Source organism: Ornithodoros turicata, chromosome 2 (assembly GCF_037126465.1).
Source record: "Ornithodoros turicata isolate Travis chromosome 2, ASM3712646v1, whole genome shotgun sequence".
Lineage (NCBI taxonomy): Eukaryota > Metazoa > Arthropoda > Arachnida > Ixodida > Argasidae > Ornithodoros > Ornithodoros turicata.
The window spans coordinates 56,072,531-56,096,387 of NC_088202.1; the positions used below are offsets into that span (position 1 = coordinate 56,072,531).

Sequence of the window (23,857 nt, forward strand, 5' to 3'; positions counted from 1 at the left end):
TTTTGCGACTTCGTTTTTGGCCAACCACTTGATTAAAAATGCCCAGCATGTGCTGTCTGCCCGCGACAGCGCTGTAAAGCGAGCGTCACCTAAAGCACGCACACGTTAGGTGAAGCCGACTTGCGGGCTTGACGACAGCGGTGCCTCTGTTTCTGTCCAGAGATGAAATGTCGCTTCGGGAAATAGAAGCTGATGTTATCAGGCAGAGCAGGAAGCGCGTTAGGAAAGCATCAACGAAGTTTTCCCGCCTTAGTAAAGTTTTTTTTGAAGCGAAATTCGTTTTTTCTGACTGCTCGGTTATTTGGATTTTTGTGTGATCCCTGCTGAGTCTGAAAAATCGGACGGCGACTGTAATGATCTTTTCATTGTTTCCTTTTCTGGGGCTATAATGAGGTCTCCCAAATTTTTCGGGTTTTCCCGGAAGTTTGCTTCGTCTGGTTATCCAGAAATTCGTTATCAGGACGAAAAGGGACGACTCCTGACGTGTTCGGATAATGGAAACGTGACTGTATATTCAAACACCACAGAAAAATGTGTACAAAGGCAAAAACGATTCTGACGATTACAATCGTGTGATGATGGGGGGAGGAAAATGTGAAGTTGTAGGTGATATAACACGGGATTCAGGAAACCTAGATGGAAGCAGTTTCTAGAGCACATCGAGGCATATGTTATTGAGCTCTCGTACAGCCCTGTGTGAGAGGGACAAACGGTGTCCTTCATCTTGCACACGTTCCTGGACTTCACAACTCCATCAACTGCTAAAAAGATTTGTTGTGTTTGGCTGTGTGAGGTCAGCGGTCACACGCAAAACTTTTCTCTCGGTTTCAGTCAAAACATGCCAAGACGCAAGTGGAGAGTCAGCAGCAGAGTCGAGTCTGACAAATGCAAGGAAACGGTTAACCCCACCTGGGAGTCGCCCTAAGGGAAGACCTCCAGGCAACCGTAATCGCATCTTGCGGGAGGTTCCTGCAGCAAATGGCCAGTCTCTGATAGAAGACCAGGAGGACAAGTGCCCAGTGGTGGGATGCGATTCTAAAGGTGGGCATCTTGTGGAAATATCTCCCGTACTTTTGGTGGTTAGCTGCATACTGGAAATATGTTGAAACAGTCTTCGTTAAACAATGAAAAATTTACTGTAGTACACGTTGTAGGATGGTAAAGGATTTGGATACAGTTGCCGTCCGATTTTTCAGACTCTGTGGGGATCGCACAAAAGTCCGAATAATCGAGCAGTCCGAAAAAATGAAATTCGCTTCAAACTAAATTTTTGTAAGCACTAGCAGGCTGGAAAAATTTGTCGATGCTTTCCTAACGCGCTTCCAGCTCTGCCTGATAACATCAGCCCCTATTTCTCGAAGCGACGTTTTGTCACTGTACACTGTCATCAAGTCCGCTAGTCAGCATCACCTAACGCATACGTGCTTTAGGTGAAGCTCGCTTTACAGCACTGTCGCGTGGGCGTACCGCACGTGCTGGGCCGTTGGAGAACAACTCAAAAGCGCTAGGACAGGCCTCTTCTACTCAGAGGGATGGAAAATGAACAATCATTGCCTATTTTTTGCCTCAATATTTTAGTTGGTTGATTTCTTTTGATACGAATTTGGGATGATGCCAATATTTTCTGTCCCCCAAGAGAGAAATTTGCTGGTTTGGCAAACAGAGTCCGAAATATCGAGTGACGGGGCTGCACAGCGTCCGAAATTTTTGACATTCTTACACATCAGCTCTACGGAACCCTCGGCTGTTCCGTGAACTAGTTCGACTAATCGAACATGTCCGAAAAATCGGTCGACAACTGTATGTCAATATCCAGGGTTTAGGGGGATACGCGGGGTTCAACTCGCGAAAAATGACAAAAAAACGGATTTTCTGGAAATAACCTCTTTGGTGACAAAAATCGTTCTCCTATATGATCCCAAAGTGTTTTTGCTCAAACGCACCTCAAAGTGCCCCAAAGCTCATTTTTTCTGAGGCACGGTAGCAGGCAATATCGCGAAAATGACGAAAAGTCGTCGTTTTTCAAACAGCCCTGTCTCAGGAACGACATCACCGAGCGGCGTCATCTTTGCACCAGTCGACAGTACTTTTAGTCCTCTTCGAAGTTCGCGTGCATCCGAACTTCTCTAGTGAGAAGCACCCTGACGAAGAGGGAAAGTTCCGAGACCCCGAAGCGAGAAATCCGTGCCACGTGATCTGTGCGTGTGTTAAGATAGGCCGCTCCTCTGGCTGCTGGAGCGTCTGCTCTTTCTCACGAGGATTGCGATTGCAACTTTTAGTTCCTATTTCTTGCTGTGTATTCGAACGTGGACGATTCTTACGGTGGACAACCGAGTTCTGAAATGAAAGTATGGCACCGTTCAGCATTTCGGAAGCCGCAAGCGGAAGCTGTCGACGACAAGGAAGAAAAGGCTTCTGTGCCGGAACTCGAAAGAGAGAGAGGTTTGTTGAAGTGTTTAGCGGTGGTGATGTCATCGAAACACGACAAAATACTTCTTTTTTGATGTTATTGTCGAAGCACTATCCAGTACTACTTCCCATAATCTTCTGGACGCTGTGCCATTCACAAGCACAGTTCACACAGTCCAAGTTCATTTGGAGTCATCGTTGGTGTTGTCGGTGGTGCGCCGTGGGAGCACAAGCGTCGTTGACTTCCGTGACTGGCACTGAGCCAAAATTTAGGCTAATTCGACCATTGGCATTCCCAGGGTTTTCTCCAAGGGGTTTCCCAAGTACCGTCGACGTGGTTGGGGGAGGGGGGGGGGAAGCTTGCAGCCCCCCTCTCCCGCGCTCGGTACGCCCATGATCTCAACCCTGAGGGACTGCAGAACCCCTACGAGCATCTGTTTTGCGAAGCTAACAAGAGCTATCAAGCTAAAAAAGCATTGGACAAGGATTTACTGCCTTGTCAGACTTTTGATCAAAGGCAAAAGCAAGCAGTCAAAGTGCATCACACAAAGTGCCAGGATGGCAGGAGAACCTGTGCACAATAAGACACAAAAGACTATACTGCTGGAGCCTTCTAATTTGCAGTAAAAATAGCGTGAAACTTTGCGCTTCAGTTTCTCAAAACAACTTTTCGCTCTACCTGCTCTGCTTGTGAAACTGATATCTCCGTAATGACTCTGTCTATATTGATGCAGTCTGTTTTCTTACAATCACTGAATATTCCTAGAGGTCGTAACATTCTTATTTTTTCAGGTAAATCAATTTATAATTTATGCTATCGTGATACGTTTCTAGACTAGATGCGTCAGCTTTTTACTGCATGCAGAAAAATTAAAACCAAAAATTGTCATTGTGGAAATTGAGAAAACTAAGAATGTCACGACCTCAACATATATTTGGGAATACACTCCAAGTTCAAGCTGTCTTCCATCATATTTTTCAAACTCTGCAGGCCTTTCACAAGATGCAGATTTTGTAATTTGTAAAAATTTTGAACAAAAAAGGTGCTAGAGATATCATAATATTTTTTCTGGTTAATTCATTTTGAGGGCATTATCAACGCTGGTGCACATTTTCATCATAATCTATTAAGAAACAAAAAAGTTCGTGTTGATCCCCACGTCCCCCCCTAAGTACTCACCTGAATTCATATGGGGTCACTATTGAATATGGGGTATGAATCAGACAGTGACACTTGTTCAGTGTTCAAACATATTAAATTACAGAGTAATGGAAATTGTGATGCAATCTATAAAATGTCAAAACCCAATATCTACCCAAAATCCTTGCGGTCCTTCAACTTGTCGTTCTAGGTAAGCCGTCGGGAAAAGTGAATCATAATATCAGCAAGGAGAGCGATTTGTAACAACTTGCAGTGGAGACCACTTATAACGTAACCGCTTACAGTGCGGGACCGCTTATAATGGGGCTTTTCCCGACCCCCAATGTTCTTCCCATAGAACATAATGTATAGGAATACCGCTTATAATGGTCCATCCCGACGCGGGATACCGGTTATAGTGTGGTCACCGAAGGACAGAGTGCATTTGTCAGCAAATTCCGAAGCGTGAATCACCCATCACGGAGAACGCTTCTGTTATCTCTTCGTGATGAGGCGGGCGAGGGTTTCGTGTGAGGAGGTTGGCCGCCGGGAAAGCCTCTGACTCCCCTTTGCATCACCCGTGCCATCTGTGACACATTCAATGCGCAAGACTTGTGGAACGATCTTGGAGAGAATGACTTTGTTTCTTCAGCTGACACTTTTCACGGGCACTGATGTCTGCATCTGCGAGCGAACAGCCACCGTAATGCGAAGCGATAGTGCATGCATGAGGTGTGCGTGCTCGAAAACGACTCAGATGATGATCGGGACTCTGCGGCAGAAGCGATGTTCTGCAGAGAGGCAATAGTGTGTGTGCGTAAACTAAGGGACTTCTTCTGTACCCAGAATGGACTGAGCGACGAGGCATTCAGTTGCCGTGCCGTTGTTGGGGACGCACGTGCAAGACGCGGTCAGGAAACTATGCCAGACAAAAATCACGCGTTTTTCCAGGCTCCGTGAGAACGTTGAATAAATTGTTTTCTCTGCAAGGAATCTCCGCGCTGTTCAGTCTGGTGCACAACATGTTATATACGAGGTTATATACGAGGGTTGTTCCCTAAGTTTCCGGCCCGAGGTAGAATGTGCGCGAATTTGAAAATGCGATTAAGGATGCGTGGCGCCATTTGTTGGAGGGCCGGAGCACCACCCTCAACTCTCTGCATGCTTTTGTCGGTTGGAGAGCGGCATTTCAAACAGCCAGGGTGCACTCTTCAGTTAAAATGGAAAAAATCGAGTACTGCGCTGTGATAAAATTCTTCGCAAAAGAGGGACTTTCGCCTAAAGAAATTAAAGCGCAACTGGACAACGTGTACAGGGAAGCCTCTTCGTCGTACACAACGGTAAAAGACTGGGCTATGCAGTTTCGACTGGGGCGAGAGTCCATTGAAGATTATCCACGCGATGGTCGTCCAGTGGAAGTGGTGACACAAGAAAATTTGTCTCTTGTCGAGGAAGAAGTGCTGAGCGACAGGCGTCTGAAGGTGAAGGACATCTCAGAAAGGCTGGGGCTTTCCAAAACAACCGTTTTTCGCATCATCGGCGAGGGCCTTCACATGAAAAAGGTCAGTGCGAGATGGGTGCCACGACTTCTCTCGTCAGTTTAAAAGCTACAGCGCGTCGTCTGTGCCAAAGAGTTTTTGGAGCTCTGTCAAGAGAACGAAGAAGAAATATTGAAGTCAATTGTCACAGGGGATGAGACTATGGTGCTCTACTATGATCCCCTTTCGAAAAAGGAGTCGATGGAATGGCGGAAACCAGGAGAAGCACCCCCAAGAAAAGACACACAATCCACAAAGAAGATCATGGCAACAATATTTTGGGATGGTCACGGGATCCTCCTCATCGACTTCAAAGAGAGGAACACCACAGTGAATGCGACTTATTATGCTTCACTCCTGCACCGACTGCGAGACACCATCAAAGAAAAGAGGCGCGGCAGGTTGAGTCGAGGTGTCCGGTTGCTCCAGGACAATGTCCCTGTCCACACGGCTTCTTTTGCCAAGGCTGCACTGAAGGAGTGTGGCTTCGAAGAAATCCACCACTCACCCTACAGTCCAGACTTGGCACCGAGTGACTACTTCCTGGTCTCAAACTTGAAGAGGGATCTCAGGGGACGGAGATTTCAAAACGATAGTGAGGTGCAAGAGGCAGTTTTCCAGCATTTTGCGGACAAAACTTCGGACTATTTTTTCAAGGGTATAAGAATGCTGGTTGAAAGGTGTCAGAAGTGCATCGAAGTTAAGGGTGACTATGTCGAAAAGTGATACACTTGTTTCGTCTCTATGACTATTAAAAGTTGGTCGGGCCGGAAACTTATGGAACCACCCTCGTATATGTTAAAAACGAGTTTTCGAGAAATTGCCGGTCGGGCTCGCGTAAACGAAGTAGATCGCTACAAGTAGAACGCTGCTGAACATGCGCGCTTGTTGTGAGCGCAAAAGCATTTTATTTAGCTCTAAATTGACACAGGTGTGTGTCGAAAGCTTCTGGTAACATAACCGCCGATATCACGTGAGGCGACCTTTTGAGACTGACGACCTCGTTCATTTCTCGTCATCCAATGCCGTAGTCATCACAGATTCTCACAATCGCGACTGCATTGTTCATCAGAACGCGCCTCCGCCACGGGTAATCCGTTGACACGTGTTTGGGTGGCGATACGCAACTGTCTGCCAACACACGTTTTCGAAGCCGCGGTACTTCACACTTCACAACGAGGTTTTGCACCAGTACGAAACCCGTAGACGCCGTGCAACTTCGGGTCCAACCACTCGTCTTTCCTCGTCAAAAAGCGTCTCGGAACTGCGGATGCCATCGTAGCAAGCACGCAGCAAAACAAGAAGCTGGCCGGTGAGAACGATGTGGAGAGGGAACAACCTTCTCCACCTTGCGTGAGCCCCTTTTCGAAGTCGCGTGCCTTGCAATGCACGCATCTAATCTCCGGCAGTCATGCACGGATAAATGCATTGCATCTCACTTTAGTGCATACGGAGGCTAGGGGCTCTTTAAAGTGCCAGTGTAATTTGTTTTCAGTGAAAAGATGCAATATTGCTTTCTGATTTTCACGCCTTTTACCGGCTGCCGGGAGAATTCCGATCGCTATATGTGAGCAAGCGCTTTCGCGGTGATCGTTATATCGATGTTTTGTTAACATGTAGTTCAATGGGTGAGCTGACGGGAACCAGCAATCCGATCGCAATATTAGAGTTATTGTTCTATCGGAGATCGTAATAAACGGGCTCGACTGTAGTGCGGATTTTCGCCAGTGCTGCGACACACGTTATAAGCGGTCTACACTGTATTTGCCCTCCTTTTATAATCCCCACCTGCAGAACTCAACGACAAGCTTTTGTGGAGCTCCTGCAAGTGTTTGAATACCGCGGTCATTCACTTCCGAGCGGAAATATAAAGATTCTTGTTTCTCGTCCCACTGTCACAGTAGTGGCTTGTTTCATATGCCTTCCGTTTCGCCCGAAAATTCTCCGATGGCATATCAAACAGAGATCGTAGCGGCCGATTTCTGCCCGAATTCTCGCGTGTAAATAGCACCAGATTTTTTTCTTCCGAATTCAGGTTGTCTAACAACCTGGAAAACCTGGAAAACAGGGAATTTTGACGTCACTGGAAAAGTCAGGGAATTTGGCCAAAAAGCAGCTGAAGTCAGGGAAAATCGCAGACAAGTGCCGTGATGATGCGTGGCGAATCGCGAGTGCCAACCGGTGGCTGAGCGGCGATGCCGCAGCAACGTTACCGCGAGTAGCAGTTCGCCAGTACGACAAGCTCTGAGGCAGAAAAGCAAGGTGGCCTCTCTAATACTTAATACATAAATGATCTGTTTTATGAGGAATCTGTATCAAAACGTAGGAGCAGACACCAAGTTCCCTTTTGTTTTTGTCAGGGAATTTGCTTGAAGTAGTCAGTGAAAACCTGGAAAAGTCAGGGAATTTGAATACTGCAGTTTGTTAGACACCCTGGAATTTGAAAAATCATACAACCGGAAAATGAAGAACCCTACGTAAAAGCTTGTTAATTCACACTTCATTAATTCGAATTTCTGGATAATTTGAACAAGTCATCATGGTCCCACTATGCTCCCATATACATCAATGTACAGTAGAACCTCGTTAATTCGAAGTCGTCTGGATGGTGACAAAATTTTGTATTAAGCGGGTGTTCGAATTAAGCGAACCTGGGCACATGGTGACGGAAAATATATTTATTTGCCGAAGAACTCGCTTATCTTCGTCTGCAGCTTTCTGAAAATGACATCGCACATCACCGTTCGTTCAAGATGGGCGAAGAAGTCCATCATATCGCTTCGCACGTGTCATTGGCTTAACAAACGTCCGAAAACGACGGCGCACGTGCAGATTCCTCGCAGCTGCCGTCGTCACTCTGTTCATTTGTGCGAGCCATGTTCAGAACGATGTCCCCGTGAGACATGTGGCACAGGTCTGTTCTGTGCCTTTTATCCTGGCATACTCTTTGAAAGACTCAAAGCCCTCCTCGGAGCTTGCATCAGCGACATGAGCTTACAGCACGTTGCAGATCTCGCGGCTGCGATGATCACCACTTTTCTTTCATCGTCAGCGTCTTGTACTTCACCTGCGGGATGGCTCCACAGCCCACAGGCAAGAAGTGAACTTCGAAGTGGATCTCAGCAAAAGCACGAAACGGAAGCAGTTCAAAACCTGTTCGCATAATCCGCAATGGCAACACAGCTGGGACACTGGCTGACAAGGAAGCGCTAGGAGTTTTCGCCGCGGGATTGGCGGCTGGGAAAGGGAAGTCAGCAAGGGAGCAAGCACGTGGTTTTTATGGCAGATAGTCATTGCACGTGTTGAAAGACGACGAAAGACGATGAAATTCGACAGGAAACTTACAGGAAATTAAGCAGGATACGAGCCAGTTTTCTTCAAATTATGTGGTCAGATTGCAACGCACAAATACGGCACCGCAGCAATTCTTCCAATTAACCAGAATTTCGAATTAAGCAAGATCGAATTAGAAAGGTTCTACTGTATAAGTAGAGCAGGTCGTTTTCGGGTTAAATCCGATTTGACCTGAATTTCCCCCCGAACGACCTGGCAGGCAGCCGGGTTTACCCCGATTTCTACCGGTCATTACGATGGTTCGTCGCAGTTCCCATCTCGTAAGTTGGCTCTCCTGCGCAAACACAACGTTTGTGCATGCGTGAACGCTGCCTCCACGTGCGGGCGCCTCATGCATGCGCGTCATCCACTCCATGATGAAGGAAACTCGCCTTTTCGCTTTCGATTGCCGTTGAACATGTGCATTTATGCATTTCATGCATTAACGTCGTGACGTTCGTCTTTTGACATGAGAGCGGGTTGTAAAAGGAAAAAGACTTCAAGACTGGGTCAACGAGTGCAACGATTTCGAAATAGTGAAGAAGGGAGACAACAAAAACGGGCTCGCGAGCCATTTCTGTAACTTGGTGCTGCCGTCAGATCCAGCGAAGAAGCCCTACGATCTTATAAGGGAACACCTCGCATCGGCAACAAGGCATTATAGTCTAAAGAAGAAAGTGAAAGGTGCGCAGACAATGTTTGAAGTTTGCTATCGTCAGCGTGAAAGAGAAAAGAATGCCGAAGGTGTCGTTCGTAAGTTCGTGAGCGCACAGGCCAAGAGTGGAAGAAGCCTCGAGCAGGCTGATGGTTTCCTTGGAGAATTTGTACGCAAACACTGCCCAGCGGCCAAAACAATGCATGGAGTGCACCAGCTTCGTCGTAAGCAACTCATCGAAGTTTCTGGCAAGCCCATGGAGAGGATCCGCGATGACGTGAAAGACGCGAAACTGAGCTTCATTGTCGACGAGTCTCCCGAAGTCCCGAGGTATCCTACTGTACATACCTGCGATTTATTTTTCATTCTTTATCTGCGGCGTTGGATATTTTGTATAGCAATAGCAATATTTTTCTCTTACGATGGCAAAATTTCTAAGCCAGAGGTAAAAAATCCAAAACCATTATTCCCTAGAAATTGGTTCACACTTTCATTTAAAACAAACTTCATGCAAACCAAACAATTCTTCGCGGCGCAAAACAATTTGAAAACTGTATGGGGATTCCCATAGAAGTCTCGAAGGGTGATGCACTTGCCTCAAAGGTCTAGCCATGTAAATTTTGTAGAGTTCCTGTGTCATTCTGAGCAAGAACGACGAGCTGTATTTCACCCGAAAAATACGCAAATAAAGAAATTTCACCCGATTCCACCATGTTTTTCTGCTCACCAGATAACACACGATTTTTACCCCCCGAATTCTGCAAACAATAAAACCCGAAAACATCCGGCGCTACGTATAAGGTAGCCCGTTAATTCACCCTGGAATCGGCTTCGCTATGGACAGTTCGAACTGCGCGCCAGCAACCGCGAGCTGCTTCTGGCAGCTTTCCAGGGTTTGAACTGCGCGCCACAATGGAAAGACGTTCTCCTCAGCTTTCCCCGGCTCTTCGCGGCTTGGTGCCTGGCTATGCCAAGCTAGTAGGCCCTCTCCTGCTTTCTCCCAATCAGCAGACGCCACCAAATTCCAACTTCTCCTCTCCCCTTCTTTCAGGAAGTCCGTTTGTCTCTTTTCGGAATCTTGCCTGCGTTGCTGTTTCACGGGCATAATGTCTGCTATTAGTTCACAAGGGAAGTATCTAGTGCAGCGGTAGTGCTCACTGTGTTGCACATGCTGGTGTGCGCGTGGAAACAGGTCACTCCAGCAACGATTGCGAACGTTTTTCGCCACTGTGGATTTCTTGCCCCAAGTCGCGCAAGTGTGGATGAAGATAGACAGCCTGCAGGAATCCGACCTCAAGGCAGAAGAGTGATGTGCTCCAAGATGTTTGCTTCGCAGACTTCATTGACACAGGCGGTTCGGCAGCGGTTTGCGGTATTTTAACGGACAAGACGATAATTGTGGAGATCTCTGTCAGAGACACAGCCGCCAAAGATGAACCTGCGGACAGCGACAGGAATGAGGAAGGGGAGGCGGTGCCAGTGCGGCCGTTAAAAATGGAGGTCATGGCTGCACCGAACGTCACGCGCCTTTTCTGCAGCTTGGTGGAAGGTCACTATGGCACATATGTCCACTTGAACAAAGCTTGACTGTGCTTTGTTTTAACAGTCAAAGGGAAAAGTTAATAACTGATTTATTTCGCAACAAAATTTTTTTACTGTTCCTCGTGCACTCATGGCCTCGCGTGTCTGTTTGTTTGTCTTTTGTTAGTTCGAGCTTCGTTTAACTTGAACTTTTTTCTTGGCCCTGCAGGATTCACTTTAACGAGCTTTCACTGTACATTCACAGTACCGGTTCCACTTTATGCTGCACTGAGATGATTTTGATGTAATTCAAATCGTTACTACTCTCAAACTGTGCCACTATCCACCTTACGTTCCCAAGGCCTAACCGGTGTAATGGAGAAGAAAACTGCCCTAGCGTCATGGCAGTTAGGACTTTGAGGGGAATATACATTATTCACATATGTTCACAAAAATTTATTTAAATAAATTATGAAGCAAGTTAGGGTTGAAAGTAATCAGTAATTTGCGCTTGCAGCCATTTCTTGGAGCGAGACTCTGTTAACATCGCTTGAAATTTGTGCACAAGTTGCAACAGTATTTCCAGACAAGGTGTGGAGCCGCTCACTTTGACTCCCATGTGACACGTCCGATGTGAAAGATGCCTTCCATGACCCCTTCAGAAGCTCTGTTTCTCTTTGTAATTCCATCCTTCGCTTCAGTATAGTAACCCAGGAGAAGGGCTGCTCTTGAAGGTAGATTGTAATCCGGGACAGCTTCGGCCATTAGACATGAAATCCGTGATCTCTGACGAGAGAGAACGACTGGAGGTTGATAGCAACCATTTTTTGCAGCTTTAGTGTCCCTATCTGCCTTTCTTCACATGGGAATCAGTCTTGGTGCTTCACGGTTTCAGTTATTTACCAGCAGATTCCTTTGCGCTTGGAGGTAGCCCATTCGGTGTCTCCATATCCTCTACCAATACCGTAATAGTGTGAGTGAAGGAAATGGCTTCTCAAGGTTGCTCGCACAGTCACTTCGCCACGCTCCCGCTTGCAATCCACTTTGCATTGATGCCGCTGACAACAAGATGGACGCGAAATGCGGCACTGCCATCTGAAACATGATGGTGACGATGACCATGTGTATCTCAGGGGATTGCGTTTTGGATTGGCATGTATTTACATGAATTTCTGTTAATCCAAACAGATCTGCGGACCCTTGGAGTTTGAGCTAATGGGAGTGTACTGTTCTTTTTACTAATTTACAGGTCATTTGAGCGGTAAATTTCCAAGCCATGCCACAGTCAATTGCTGTCCTGTTTATCACAACACAACACCTGAAGAATGTGAGGTATGTAATAGAATCATGGCCACATGTGCTCACAACAGCCTCGGAACGGCCCATATAGTGGCAAAATGCGTGGAGGGGATAGCGTGTTACATAGACTCGGCCTATGTGCGAGCCATGTCTTACTGTGTCTGAAGTTTTTACATGCAAATTTCCCTGCCTATTGTTGTAATAGTAATGAAATTTGGAAGTGTATCCCTGCTTTCCGCTTTCTACAGTGTAAAATTCAATGTCCCTTGCCTTCCACTGTTCAGGATTTGGTACACTTCCGAAGTCTGCTATGCCAGTTTGAATTAGCTGACTTTCAGAGCCAGTTGAGAATAAGGCTTTAAAGTTTGAGGGCTAGTAGTACACTGTTCACTTGCTTTATGTCGCTGTTCAAGGGTTGAGTTCCGAAACAAGCATTTGCTTGAGCTTGAAGACGACGGAACGCACAAGGAAATGCTACCTTCAACTTTGTTACACCAGCTCACTTGCATTTTATTGTTACTTTGTTCTTCCAAAACGAGCCTGTCATTTTTTTGTTATTTTTTTGATAGAAAGATATGAAGAGGAGCGAAACGCATTTCACCACAAACCTTGTTTTTTCCTGCTGTAATTTTGGCGGACATAGAGCTCTTTGAGGCATTGCGGGTTTCTGAATGACTCCTCTGGTGCCACCTGTTGGCCACCTATATCAAGTTTGGCAAGAAATGTCTTAGCTCATTTTGGAGATCAGCTTTTCAGTTGTAAAGCAAATGCCATGGGGGTTGCTTCTTTGTGTTCTCTAGATAGATTGTGATAGCATTAAGCTTTTGTGGGGCACAAAATTGACATGATGGAAAATACACATTTTTTGTTCGCACAGGAACAGTGTAAAGCCAGGTTGAAACGGAAAGCTGAAAGACAACAGCACTACGGCAAAATTGGCTCACGGCGATCGATGGCAGTAAGTTGGCTTTTCAGTGCTGTCTTCCTCTCAACTAACCTAATCCATGATGTGTCTCTGTTTTTATTACATCAGCATGTCCAACAACTAATGCAAACACCTGAACAGAATGAGAGGTTTGCCAAACTCCTGGATGAGAGGAAAGAATCTCTGAAAGGCAGATCAAGATCCAATGGCTATGCACAGTAAGCTTGCTTTTGTATTTCTGAAGCAGGTAACACATCTAACAATTTTATCTAAGGCCAGCAAGTTCACAGTGACATTTCCACTAGAAATGTACATACAGAGATGATACAGTAATCGTAGGAACACTGAAAAAATTGCACGATTAAAGAAACTCTGGTCTATCATCCAATCTTTGCGTTCACATGGCTGTTCAGTGCACAGAAGTTTACAGTTAACCTTACAAGACCTTCAGAAGAGTTAGTAGCATTTGCTAACGTACTAGACTATCATTAACTGAAATTTTTTGTTGTGTGTATTTTGCATGGTTGCATTACAGCTGAACCTCTCAATAACGAACGTCGATTTAACTAAATCCTCTGTATAACAAAGAATTTCCGTCGCTCATATGCACCCCTGTATACGCCAATCTATTTTTGGGCTCGATTTAACGAAATACATTCGTTTGGTCACCTCTATTTAACGAAGTCTCTGGGCGACGAAAGCCTTCTGCACGTGTCTTTCCCCTTCACCACGAAGAAGAGGAGGAGAAACCTTCTCCTCTCTGTTGTTCTCATGCAAGTTTTTGTTGGATACTGCCGTTGCCACGTGCTGTAGGCAAGCTGTAAAAGGAGTGTGTAGACATGTCCGCTTCTGCCGCCGGTAATTTTCGGTACACTGACGCAGTTTCGAAACTGGCGCAAGGGCCGAGAGAGGCCGAGTGCCTCTTCGTACCTGTTTTCGGACATGAAAATGCGCATTGGTGGCCTCTCACGAGGTCTGATTTGCGTTTGTTGATGCTGATGACAGTAGGTTGCGGTTTCGTGTGGTTTTTACTTGTTTTTATTCGCGCAGTTGACGCCGATGGTGGTAAAATGGGCATGACGCCGACGCCGGTCACAGTTTGATCAGCGCAAACGTTTACGTGATATGTATACCCTTTTCTTGTACTTTTCGGTATCCAGCAACGGTGTACTCTTACATGTTACCTAGTGTGTTATGTGATTAATAAAGCTTGATATTTTGTGCTCTTCATAGTTTGGTACCTGTTTTATGACAAATGGCGTTTTGCATTATGCACGGTGCAGGTAGTGGCGGCGGCCATCTTTGTTTCACTTGGCCTGTTACATTTGACGAATTTCTCTATTTAACGAAACAAAGAACCAGTATTTACAAATTCATCATATAAGGGTTCAACTGTATATAACCCAGCCAGAGCAAACCGTACCCAATTAAACAGTTATGAGCGTTTGCAAGTGTGTAGAGTACTTCCGATTTGATGCAGTGATCACTACGGTAAGTTACTGGCGAGTGCCAACATAAGCTTTTTCATGCTTACGTCAGAAGGCAGGCGGGGCGGCTGCAGCAAATGTAAACAATCGCCATGACTGGCTGCTTGTGCTTGTGTGCGCAATACAGCAGCAGAGCAGAGCAAAAGTTGCGAAAGTGGCAAAGCAGGCAGTTGTGAAGCAAACCATGCGACTGCTGAAGCTGAACAAGCAAGCTGAAGCTTGTTGAAGTAAAGGCACGCTTGCCATTACTGTTGGCAGTATTAGCGACAAAATGGGGAAAGAAACTAAATACTTTAGAAGCAGAGACGGATTTAAACGGGAGAGGGGGCTCCCCACCTTCACAAAGTCCGGTTTTTATTAATGATAATTTTTGTTTCAAATCGTCATTGTAATCAATGGCATCCAGTCAAAATTTACAGCATAATAGCATTTAGCATAATAAGTCGCATTCACTGTGGTGTTCTTCTCTTTGAAGTCGATGAGGAGGATCCCGTGACAATCCCAAAATATTGTTGCCATGATCTTCTTTGTGGATTGTGTGACCTTGGCTTTTCTTGGGAGTGCTTCTCCTGGTTTGCGCCATTCCATTGACTCCTTTTTTGAGAGGGGATCATAGTAGAGCACCATAGTCTCATCCCCTGTGACAATTGACTTCAATATTTCTTCTTCGTTCTCTTGACAGAGCTCCAAAAACTCTTTGGCACAGACGACGCGCTGTTGCTTTTGAACTGATTTTCCTTCACCTTCAGACGCCTGTCGCTCAGCACTTCCAAATTTTTCTTGTGTCACCACTTCCACTGGACGACCATCGCGTGGGTCATCTTCAATGAACTCTCGCCCCAGTCGAAACTGCTTAGCCCAGTCTTTTACCGTTGTGTACGACGGAGAGGCTTCCCTGTACACGTTGTCAGGTCATGCTTTAATTTCTTTAGGCGAAAGTCTCTCTTTTGTCAATAATTTTATCACAGCACGGTACTCGATTTTTTCCATTTTAACTGAAGAGTGCACCCTGGCTGTTTGAAATGCCACTCTCCAACCGACAAAAGCATGGAGAGGGATGAGGGTGGTGCTGATGCCCTCCAACAGTTGGCGCCATGCGTCCTTAATCACATTTGCAAATTCGCGCGTTTTTGCGCGTCACATTTGCATTTTCTACCTTGGGCCGGAAACTTATGGAACCACCCTTGTATAAGTACTAATAAGTAAGCTTAACATCTAATAAGTGAAGGTGTTCCTGACACACCAGTAGCGTACCAACTGGCACGCAGTCAACGATTCTGAGCTGATGCATAGGCAATCTCGTTCGAATAAACTGTTGCACGCATTCATATGTTCAAATTACTGGACGTTTCCTCCATTGAAATACACATGGCTTTGCCGGGACCTTAGCGTAAGTTATTCGAAAGCGAAAGCGAATTATCCAGGAGATTGAATTAAGAGATTTTGAATTAATGGGATTGCACTGTACAATATTTGTGCTACTGCGAATTAAAAACAGAAATAAGCTAACAACAAACAGTCCTCGAACTGCGATGGGCAGAGTGCAGATAAATATGTACTAAAAACTGCCGAAATATGCATGTAACTGTGCACTTAAAATCTTTGAAATATGCAGCAAAAGTCCTCAATATATGCAATGTTTTTCATTGTTCTTAGTAAGAAAGCAATGTCTATTTTAAAAAATTGAGTGTTTTAGTAGGGATAACACGGTAACATAAAGCCACCTTCTTTCTGCAGCACACAAGAAAGAACACTCGCGCCACATATACAAACCATGGAGCTGAAGGCTTTCTGTTCGTGATTGATAAAACAGCGTAAACGCAGACTAGCTGGTGGACGAAACCCACGACAAAACAAGCCCCAGCATGGGCAACACGAAAAACACGAGCATACATCTATGTTCGTGTTTTTTGTGTTGCGCACGTTCGTCGTGGCTTTGCATTCAGCACTGCATCATACCGATTAAAATGAGAACAGTACCCACCTTCGTATTGGTAATGTGGCGAAGGTGAAGTACAGCCCATCGGCCAAGCACACAGTGAAGGATGGAGCAGCCAGGGCTCAACACCTAAACGTGGAAAATATTTGATTCTGACCAGAATTTTCGCAAAAGATGACTCAGTGCCATCCCGGAACCAGCAATATCATCCATGAAACGAGAAGAAGTTAGCTCTCACACTTGAAAATATGGCAAAGTATGCACTTTTCATGCACTTTCATGCGAAATATGCCACTGTGGGCAAAACATGCATTTATATGCTCAGTGGAACACTTCTGATCGATTCCATACCAAGGCGAAAAGTTTGATGTTGGTTATACTCATTTCATGTTGGTTATAAACGTGGTACATCCCCCTGGATAGGTGGATGCCGAAGTCTGTCTAGCAGGTGTCCCGTGTTAGCATGTTGGGTGTGTATTTTTCAGATGCACAATGCTCACAATTTCAGGGTGCGTCGTTTGCCTGAAATACGAAAGATGTGCAACTTTTCTCTGACATGCCTGGAAATTTTTTTTTATTGGACAGTTGCATTGACTAGGAAAATAGTATGCTTTCTGGGGTGACTGAACTATGATGGTGTGGCATTTTCTTTACAGAGACGGTGAGCGTGAACCAAACCTGAACAACATGACACCGGTCTATGACCTGCAAATGTTCCGCGAAGCTCAGGCTAAAGCCGCAGAGCTAGCAGTAAGTGTTATGTTTTCCTTTTTGCTGCAGTTGCAGGAGGTAGACTGAAACACACATTCAGACTTGCTTGCATACAGAGTGACCAGAACGTGCAATGGTTTGCCTGAAATTGAGATGCACACAAAGCTGGTAATTCAGTATTATGCTGCTTCACCCTGGTAGTCATTTATGAAACACTTGCACTGTATTATGAGAGACTGATGAGCTAACCTGCTCTAAATTTTATCACTCTGCTGAATGTCCAGATATGTACAGCTGAGCATAGTCATGAACTGTCAATACCATTTCAGTTGCTGTTTTTCTGACGTCTGTCTATTCTCACTTTGTTTGTAAGGATAGAACCTTCTATCATGTGCAGAAAGCTTATAAAGGGTTCTGACTTCTCCTTTAGAGAGGAGGGGGGGGAAACCAAAACGAAATCCAAAGCTGTAAGATAACGAAGCCGAACTACTGGTGGATGTCATCACACTTTTGGTGGCTAGTATTTGTTGCAGGTTTACCTTAACCAGCCAAACACACATGAGTAAGCAGAAGGAACCAGCACAACAGACAAGCAGTGGTGGGGTACAAATTGTGCAGCACAGTTGAAACGAAAAAAGAAAAGAATGTAGCTGTTTCTGCAAGAAAACATGCAGGATGGATCCAATTGCTTGGCTCTTCTGTCAGTTTATTTAGCTGTATGCTGCTTGCACTGTACCAATAAGTTGTCCTATGGTAAGCAGAGACCATGGTTGTGCACGTCTGTGACCTTCCCATACCTTGTTTACAGTTTTAATAACAGAATTGTGAAAATAAATACTGATATTAATGGAAGAACATCCCTCCAAATTAATGTGCTTGCGCCCACGTTTTACCATTTGCACCTTTGAGCCTACAGCTGTGTAATAGCTCAGAACATTTCACTTTGCCATGTCGTTTATCCAACCGAAGCCTCTGTAGATGCAGTCACGTATATGCATTGCCGACGCGCCTGAGGACACTATTGATTGAGTTGCAAACGCCATGGAAAAGTGAATATGGAGATTGTAGAAGTTTGAACTGTTGTCACATCCTAATGTATGTCTGTATGCAGCATGACAGCTGCTTGTTATCTTCGTTACTTGATGTCAGGGGTGATATTTTAACTGCCTATTTTGCCATACCCTGAAATTCATTGGCATTATGTGTTTGAGGTGAAGAAGTTGATCACACGTATGTGAGCTCCTCCTGTATCAGGTTTCTGAGCATGATCTTCATTGGCACATCCAGTGTTTGTTGTGGCTTTCCAGGAGACATACACTCACAAAGATCAGTCAAGTTCAGTCCAAAATAGTGTACAGAAACTCGAGCTGCCCTTCAAGAAATGGTACGAGATGTTGGGTGGGAAAATACATGGTTTCTATGGAGAGCTGGATTGAACCAATGATGTTGCCTGAACATTAAAAAGGGCTGAATTTTTGGAACCCAAGCAAATAAGCCTGTGACTGCACCTGCCTGGTTTCACCGACGCCGGTTAACATTTGAACCGAAATTGAATAAACTAAAAACTTGAATTAAACTAAAAACCCTAAACTTGAATTTAACACTTAACTCCGCTTCACTAAAGGGGGTTATTGTCAGTGAAATATTCATCACCGCACTAACTAAACCTTTGTAAAAGAAAAAAAACAGTGTTAACAACCCTCGATCTTGGTTCAAAGTTAACCAGTGTTTGTAAAACCAGGCCAGTGTGGCACGTGTTTTGGTTCACCACCGTGTCTTCTGTCCTTGTTTACACAGCAGGAAACCATAAAAACACCTCGAAGCAAGAATTTGGGCATCCACACTTTGGAAATGGGCTGCTACGAGATGGACGTGTGGTATAGTTCCCCGTATCCAGAAGAATACCAGGGGCTACCAAAGCTGTATCTCTGCGAATTCTGTCTCAAATATATTCATAGTCCTATCATCCTGCAACGGCACCTGGTGAGTAAAAATTATTTTGCGGAATGGTTTCTTTCATTCTCGAAGGCAAATTCAAGTTCCAAGACCCCATACCCTATCTGTGACAAAGTCTTATGCACTTATGCTATATAGCTGAAATTGTGCTTCTCAGCACAGTTCCTCAGCACATGTACACATTTTTCACAACCTCACTCCTGCAACACAATGACTCCTGTGGAACTTCTAGGACGTCTGTCTCAGGATATCTGAACCCTAACTAAGTATCCAATGAGCTGAGCAAAATTACCTTTACCATTTAAGGGGAACACTACAAACTAGGTGGGGTTTATCACTGGTTGCAGTAGGCTCTTGTTAATTCACACTTCAAACTTCGGGAAGCTGCAGATTTTTGCTCGAATTACAGAAGTTTGAATTAATAGAGGTTCCTCCAGATATGTTTGGGGACTTATGATGTGTACAGCTGCATGCGCAAGGCATATTTTCTAGCATTCTTAGCATATTTTCTGTGGAAGTCTGATCGCTGCGCTGAAAACAAGTGAAACTGTAGACGGAAACCTACATTACACATCGAGGTCGTTGCATGCCACTGTCGCCACTCACCACATTCGCCACTACCACCATTGTGCCACTGACAACATCATTAGTCAACGCTTGTGTATGTCGTTGTCTCATAAAACTGCCTTAAAAATACGAACAGCACTCTTATTCTTTAATACTACCATGCAAGTTTTGCAGAGCACAAAGCTCATCTCCGCACTTACGGTGCAACTCAGAAGCGTACAAATAAGTTTTGCCTGGACGTCCTTTCTGAGGCAACAAACAGAACGTTCATAAATCGCAGATAAGAATGTCATTTTTCTTTTCGCCCTAGCACTTAGCACCGGTTATGGCGAGTTTCTCGTCAGTGACAAAACTGTCAGGTTTCGAACTACACTAATCACAAAGAAACAGATTGAAACCCCAAGGTGACACGCACCACACAACCATGTAGATCCCGTAGCAAAAGCGATGCGACACTACGTGACAACGTCATCCAGTAACAGCGCAGTGTGACGTTGACGTTACACATGGGGTCTGGCCGATGTGCGGCACTCCTCTTCCCTCACCTCTGTTTCTCACTTTGGGACCGGCGCATGCGATTACGTGCGCTGCTGTTATAAGGTTTATTGGGCTTCTTGTGCTTCTTGTGCTGCAGCCTTCGTTAAATAGAACAACCGCAGTGATGGGCAGTAGTTTAACTACTAATTAAACTACTTTCTATGTAGTTACAAGGTAATTGCAACTACTCAACGGAGAATAATTAGAAGCTACTAGTTAAACTACATTTTTCTTAGTTAACTACTGTAGTTTAACTACGAAACTGCCGTTGGCAGGTTGGACACGGCTGGTACCGAAGACAGGCGCCAAGCCACGATCCAAGCCACAGCGATCCAACCCCATCTAGGCAAAACACATGTTGTATCTTACATGCTCAATGCTGTGTCTCTTCGCGTCCTGTTTGATTGTTAATGTTGTCGAGATGGACTCTTTCGTTATTGCACACTGCTATAAGGATGTCAACGTGAGAGCAGGGGGCCCATCCTCGTCAAAGTAATCGACGTCGATTACTTTAAATCTCTTCTGTCATTGGTGCACAATCGAAAAAGGTGTGAATATTAAAAGTTGTTGACACCTTTTATCAACCAGTGGCCCAACGTGTTATCTTGGAATGCGACCCGCCTTATTGGTGTTTCCTCATGAGAACCCGAAGGCCACATCTGGATCTGCCTGCCCTGCCTTGTTGCTTCGGTTCTTTGGTGGAACGGAAAACTCTGCCGGCGTAAAACTAAATTTCGTGGAAAATGTGCGAAAAAGCACGCTCTTAATTTCCTTTTTTGCTGTTTGACATTTTTCATGACGTAGAGGTGTGCAAGACGGCAATGTTTGTGTGACACCGTGATTGTACTTGGCACATAGAATTGCGGTATATGGCTGTGAGATGGCGCCGATGGCATGCGACAAAACTATAAAACCGCAAAGGATCATGCAAAGGATCGAACAGACAGTGGCGCGAGCTGCAAACACGTTTGTGAGAAATCGGTTCGTGCTTTAAATCTTGAGCTTTATTTATGAGCTTTTTATGTATATTTTTCTGTGTGTTCGTGTGCTCCATATGCGAAACGATAAGTCGCATTTCAATATGCTTCTTTTGCTCGTGAGCTGTGGGGGTGGTAATGGTACTGCAAATGAGCGTTGATAGTTTCACGCAACAAACAGTGAACTTTGATCGATGAGTTTTTTGTGTGCACACCGCTATGTTGCAAGAACATATGTTGTACGACGGCTCTGACGACGCTTCGAAAAGCGCGTCACTCTCACGCATGAGGTGGCAATCCGCGCAGAGAAACTGTGTTACGTGGTGAAGCACGTTGGGCAGCGGTGCTTTCTGTCATTATTAAACAAAAACGAAGAAAGATATGAATTTTTTGTTGTGACGAGCACATACAGACTTTATGCAACACAATAAATGGAAATGCACATGCGGACTCATCACAAAACCTGTCGCCGCTCAAAGTAATCGACTCTTTTTTGCTACATTACTTTTAAGCTTTGAAACTAATCTTTTACGTCATTGTTACGTCAAAATGGCGTAGTGTCACGGTCCCAGATTAGGGCCGAGAGGCTGCGAAGGAAAACTAGGGATAAATTTCCATTGAAACGGGCGGGATGTAAAGGCAGAGTATTCCGTGGCAGCCCCGCCCTACAGCTTGTGATGTAAAGTAATCGAGGTCGATTAGTTTTCACGAGGATAGGGCCCCGGGAAGCAAAAACTTCACTGCAGCCTGCAGGTTCTGCCCTCATCGCATCCTATCTGGGAACGTCAAAAGCTAAAGGGTCCTAGTCAAATAACTTGATTGTTGTGCCAAAAAGGCATCGGTTCCTAGTCTACAGTAACCCTTACATCTACCCAGCATAGGTTTCTCGTCAAAATACACTAATGCCACAGTGACCCGATGCCAAGATGGCACAAAAGTTTTAGGGAAAAGTGTGAATGTAAAGTAGTGCTTCCGTAACAACAGCAGCGCAAGACACCTGGTGAGCCAGCACAATTTCACATGGTATTGTTTTGTTTAAATTTTGTTACCTTTTGTCTGTCCACAAAATCTGGTGTGGGGTCTCCAGTGAAAATGTACCTGAAAGTAAGTGTACAAAAAAATTGTTTAACATTGAAGCCAGATGTAAGCAAATTAAATATACAAGGTGCTTGATATTTCATGGTGTTCAGCACAACGTATATGTGTCACAGGTGTTAATACACCTGAACACATGAGATCTGATGATCAAGTTTGTGGTCCTTTTCTGGTCTTTCTCTCTCTCTCTCTCTCTGTATACTGGCTTGCGCCATAATGTAGTGCACATTTATCTCCGCATTGGTGTTCTTAGTGGAAGAGTTATGACCAGTGAGACATTTTACCTACCTCCCACCAACATTTATGCCTTGTACCGAAAATGTAGTTAAAAAAGTAATTGAAACTGCTACGTAGTAGTTGGAGCGATAGTTTAATTACTGTTTTAAAAAAGTAGTTAGTTTATTGTTACAATTACTATTAATACAAATAGTTAGTAGTTGTAGTTGAGCAGTAACTACTTTAGAAGTAGTTTAACTACATCATCACTGCTCTTCATCATCATCATCATTAACTGCTTATCACTGAACAACCGGACACTTCACAACCAAATAGAACAACCAAACACTTCATTAAATGAAGTACATAAATGCATTGGCCTCTGTGGAGAAGTGTATGTGCAACAGAAACCATATATTAAATAGAGGATTTTGTTAAATTGGCGTTCGCTATATCGCTTGTAACACTTTGTCAATGTCTATGTTGGACTGCTAGTCGCCAACATTGAGCAAGGAATGAAAGCACTGTTCAAATTCAGTGGCTCAGAAATACATTGAAAACATAGAGGATCAACTGCAATTCCGAAGTTTTTGTGTGAACTAACTGGAAGGATTCGATACAGTACCGTAATTTCACGCGTATTAGCCGTGGCTTATGCACGATTTTGTTTCCTCATGGGTGCTCTGCGGCTTATCCACCGGTGCGGCTTATCTGATGACTATTTTTTCTTGGTATTTTCCCCATACGCCAATTTTAACGAAAGGGCTGACAGGGTCTCTGGAGCGGCACTGCCCTGCCGATGCACGAACAGTGCGTAACAGGGACGGGTCTACATTTGAGTAAATTGATCTTCCTGGCGCATTCCCCCAGGCAGTTTTAACGAAAGTGGTGACAGTGATTCACACAATCTGATCTTGGTAGAACTCTATAGTCCTGACCTCCTGACTTGAATTAACTTACAACATGAGGTAACTGTGTACGGTTTCGTAATGGTCACAAGTTTATTACTTTCTGGGAAATTAGACGCTCTATGTCGAATGGTTTGTGAATAAATTTTATTGCTTGCTACCATTTATGTAGTATACAGTTACAGATACTAATTTTATTGCTTATTACCATCCTTATCCTTAACCTTTTGTTTTTAACCTGCAGGCCAAGTGTGTGTGGCGCCATCCTCCGGGTGACGAAATCTACCGTAAAGGAAACATTTCATTTTTTGAAGTGGATGGAGCTAAAAATAAGGTATGAGGTAGCGTAGTCTTGCTCTAATGGTCATTTAGTGGTGAAAGGACATTGTGAGAAGATGTGGTGCATCAAACAGCTCAGCCCTTTTATTGGTTACATGTATGTAGCTACTGGTATCGTAAACATCCCAGAAAATTTATGCATTATCTCAGTGTTGTTTGAGTGAAAATTTGACAGGCTGCTTGCCATCATAAAGGGGAAGTGGAGGCCGAAATAACGTAGGATTACCAGCAGCATTGCATAGCAACCTGCAGGTCGTGGCATGGTCACATCGTGTCACAGGAAAATATTGAAGGATAATGTGAA

At 44.7% G+C, this 23,857-nt stretch overlaps 1 protein-coding gene across 3 annotated transcripts in view; it reads left to right on the plus strand.

Moving 5' to 3' along the window:
* Positions 1–23,857, plus strand: part of LOC135385449 (histone acetyltransferase KAT7-like) — a 51,250-nt gene that overhangs the window by 14,601 nt on the left and 12,792 nt on the right. For 2 of the 3 annotated variants that reach the window (XM_064614766.1, XM_064614768.1), the window contains exons 9-15: positions 832–1,041; positions 11,847–11,929; positions 12,774–12,854; positions 12,930–13,039; positions 16,904–16,997; positions 18,756–18,941; positions 23,459–23,548. In XM_064614766.1, coding sequence (XP_064470836.1) covers positions 832–1,041; positions 11,847–11,929; positions 12,774–12,854; positions 12,930–13,039; positions 16,904–16,997; positions 18,756–18,941; positions 23,459–23,548 — 854 coding nt within the window. The remainder of the gene's footprint in view (positions 1–831; positions 1,042–11,846; positions 11,930–12,773; positions 12,855–12,929; positions 13,040–16,903; positions 16,998–18,755; positions 18,942–23,458; positions 23,549–23,857) is intronic. The other variant, XM_064614767.1, reaches the window with a different exon arrangement.